Source organism: Salvia miltiorrhiza, chromosome 1, assembly GCF_028751815.1.
Source record: "Salvia miltiorrhiza cultivar Shanhuang (shh) chromosome 1, IMPLAD_Smil_shh, whole genome shotgun sequence".
In the NCBI taxonomy this organism is placed as follows: Eukaryota; Viridiplantae; Streptophyta; class Magnoliopsida; order Lamiales; family Lamiaceae; genus Salvia; species Salvia miltiorrhiza.
The window spans coordinates 51,700,990-51,703,935 of record NC_080387.1 but is presented as its reverse complement, the minus strand read 5'-3'; the positions used below and the strand labels follow the sequence as shown (position 1 = coordinate 51,703,935).

Here is a 2,946-nt window from a genome sequence, read left to right as displayed (position 1 = left end):
TTTTGTTGAGAGTAAGACTAGAGACTATATTAATGATATTCAATAAATTGAAATTTTTTAAGTCTAATAATATGTGTCAACTTTCTTATGTCAAATGACCTAGGTTAAATTTGATTAAAATAAAAAATAAAAAATCGGTTCATTGAGTACGTGTTTGTAAATAGTAATTTATTTAGTTGAGTTTAAAAACAAGCTATTATTGGACTTAATTTGTATGTTCAACAGGGAGTACCATTTAAAGTCCTATAACTTATTTTTTGAACTTGTAATGATTGAATATATGACAAGGAATTGCAGCTCATTTGATAAGATATTATCTTTGCAATAAATACGTTAAGAATTCAAGATGCCAAGAAATAAAAATAAGGAACAATAAAAAAGGGAAAAGAATTAACAAAGAAAAATGAGAAATTAAAAAAATACTATCATAATATAAACACGTATTGATATACACATTAATTGGAGACCATATAAGAATGAGTTGTGGATTATTATTGGTGTTCAATGTAAGAACATATAAAGTGAATTTTTTTAATAAAGCATGATGGTATGGGAAAATCTTCTTGAAAGATCTATTTAGAGATTAATGGTCATTAGTTTGCCGAGATTTGACTTGGGTCATCTCGTTTATATTTGAATAATCTGATCTCTTTCCACAAATTATTCTATTGGTCCCTCACCTTGATTATCTACGCAATTAATTCCATAATGCGCATAGTAGCAGCCAAGAATTAGAGAATCTAATTATTATTATTTTTTTAACCATAATTCAACTCAAAAATCAATGATATTATTCATCACCACTTTCTCTCACGCTCACCTCACTCAAGCCTCTTAAGCCAAAATCCCAATTTCAGGAACTGTGCTGAGTTTCCACCATCAGTTTGCAAGTGTGTGTGTTTTAGAGAGAGAACTTCTCTCTCTATAATCGCGTGTGTATATATGATGAGCTCTGGTCCTCGCTCTCACGCGGACTTGCAGAGATCACTCACATCAAGCATAAAAACACAGGGAAAAAATCCTTTCTTCCATCTCAATCTTCCAAAATTCTTCAAAATCTTTCACCCCTTTCAAGAAATTAATCAACACTTAATCAATTTTTTTTCTTTCTTGATACAAAATTTATGATGATCCTTGATGGCCCTTTTCTTCTGTAAGCTCTTTTCCTAATTCAAAACCATTTTTTTTTGTTTCACAACCTCACAAAAAAACATTTCTTTACTTTTGGCCGCTTCACATATTTTGATCTCCAAAAAGATCACAACTTTCAGAAACCCTTTTCTATAGATTTCCCACCACGAGCTTAAACCATCAGCCCGTCTGAAGATCAAATCTTGCTAGTGAAAATCGATTCTTTTTCGTGAACCAAAAAAATAAAATAAAAAAATGCAAGACCCATCTCTGTATTCACAGATCAAAGCGCAAGTGCAGCAGCAGCAGCAGCCTCAATTTCCGGAGCAAGAACACCTCAAATGCCCGCGCTGCGATTCCACAAACACCAAATTCTGCTACTACAACAACTACAATCTCTCCCAGCCGCGCCATTTCTGCAAGAATTGCCGCCGGTATTGGACCAAAGGCGGCGCGTTGCGGAACATCCCCGTCGGCGGCGGCTCACGGAAGAATTCCAAGCGGAGCTCCTCCTCCTCCTCTTCCGCCGCCTCCTCCTCCCCCTCCGCCACCGCAAAACGCCCGGCCGCTGCCGTCGCCGCCGCTTCGCCGGTCAAGAACGAGAGCACGAGCAGCAATGGCGAAACGCCGCTTAAGGGAGAGAATTTCGTGGGGCAGTTTGGGAATTTATTGGAGGCGGGCGGCAGTTTCAGCTCGCTATTGGGCTCCAACGGGGGGCATTTTGGTAATTTCCTAGACGGGTTAGGAACCAGCGGGTCCGGATTGCAGATGTCGGATCACTTCGGCGATCCGGGTTCGGGTCAGAATGTGGATCCGCGGGTTTTAGAGGGTGATCTCAGCAACAATGCTGATGGATTCTTGAGCATCCACGGCGGAGACGGCGGCGGCGGCGGAGGAGGAGACGGCGGCTGTTGGGGCGGCGGAGGCAATGGTTGGCCTGATCTCGCCATTTACACACCAGGCTCAACTTTTCTGTAGTGTGAAAAAGGTGAGCAAATTTAAGAGATCAATCACTTATTTATTTTTATTTTCAAGAATCTCTTTATATATATATATATATAATGGTGGTGGTGATTGTGTCATAGTATTAATATGGAAGTCATTTGGTGATGGAGAGATGATCAACGCTAGCTGTGAGTTGGGATCCCTCATTGTCATTGGCCATGATATTAGAATTCTATAGGTTGATATATATATATATATCTTTTTCTTTGATGATTTTGTCATTTTGTGTGTGTGTTTTGAGACTTTGTATGAGCATTACTAATAGTGGAAGTGGAAGTGCTAATATATTATGAAAATAGATTTTCTCCATTTCTACTGGCTTTATGAATATCAATGCGACCCACACTTTCTTCAGTTTTTTTGAGTAGTGTGTTTGGTTGTAGTACTATTTAATTTGATGAATTTGATATTCTAACTGAGTGATATAGAATTAATTGAGCTTTATGGATAGTTTCATGCTATCTTGAGCTCTGATTGTGAGTTATGTTTTGAGTGATTCCAATAATTTAAAATCTATATAAAATGAATTTAAATCATATAAATTCAAACCAACTCCAATCCAAATGCAGGGCAAACTCAGTTGAATGTAATAAATAAAATGACATTGGCAACTTATATTTGCTTGCACTTTGAAGTATAGTTTGATAATATATATATATATATATATATATATATATATATATATATATATATATAGGGGATGGCTAGAATAAAAACACATTTTTTTTTTGTATAAAATAGGAGTTTTAAGATGATTAGTGTTGTGGAATGAGAAACTTGAGCAATATTATTTTTCGAGTTATTTTACGA

The 2,946-nt window shown here is 36.6% G+C and overlaps 1 protein-coding gene across 1 annotated transcript; it reads left to right on the top strand.

Annotated features, from left to right (window-relative positions):
• Positions 1 to 784: 784 nt before the first annotated feature.
• Positions 785 to 2,445, top strand: LOC130991819 (dof zinc finger protein DOF3.1-like). The gene is made up of 2 exons (XM_057916227.1): positions 785 to 2,119; positions 2,217 to 2,445. Exon 1 carries the CDS (start codon positions 1,387 to 1,389, stop codon positions 2,107 to 2,109), a length of 723 nt encoding a protein of 240 aa, XP_057772210.1. The 5' UTR covers positions 785 to 1,386; the 3' UTR covers positions 2,110 to 2,119; positions 2,217 to 2,445.
• Positions 2,446 to 2,946: the final 501 nt, after the last annotated feature.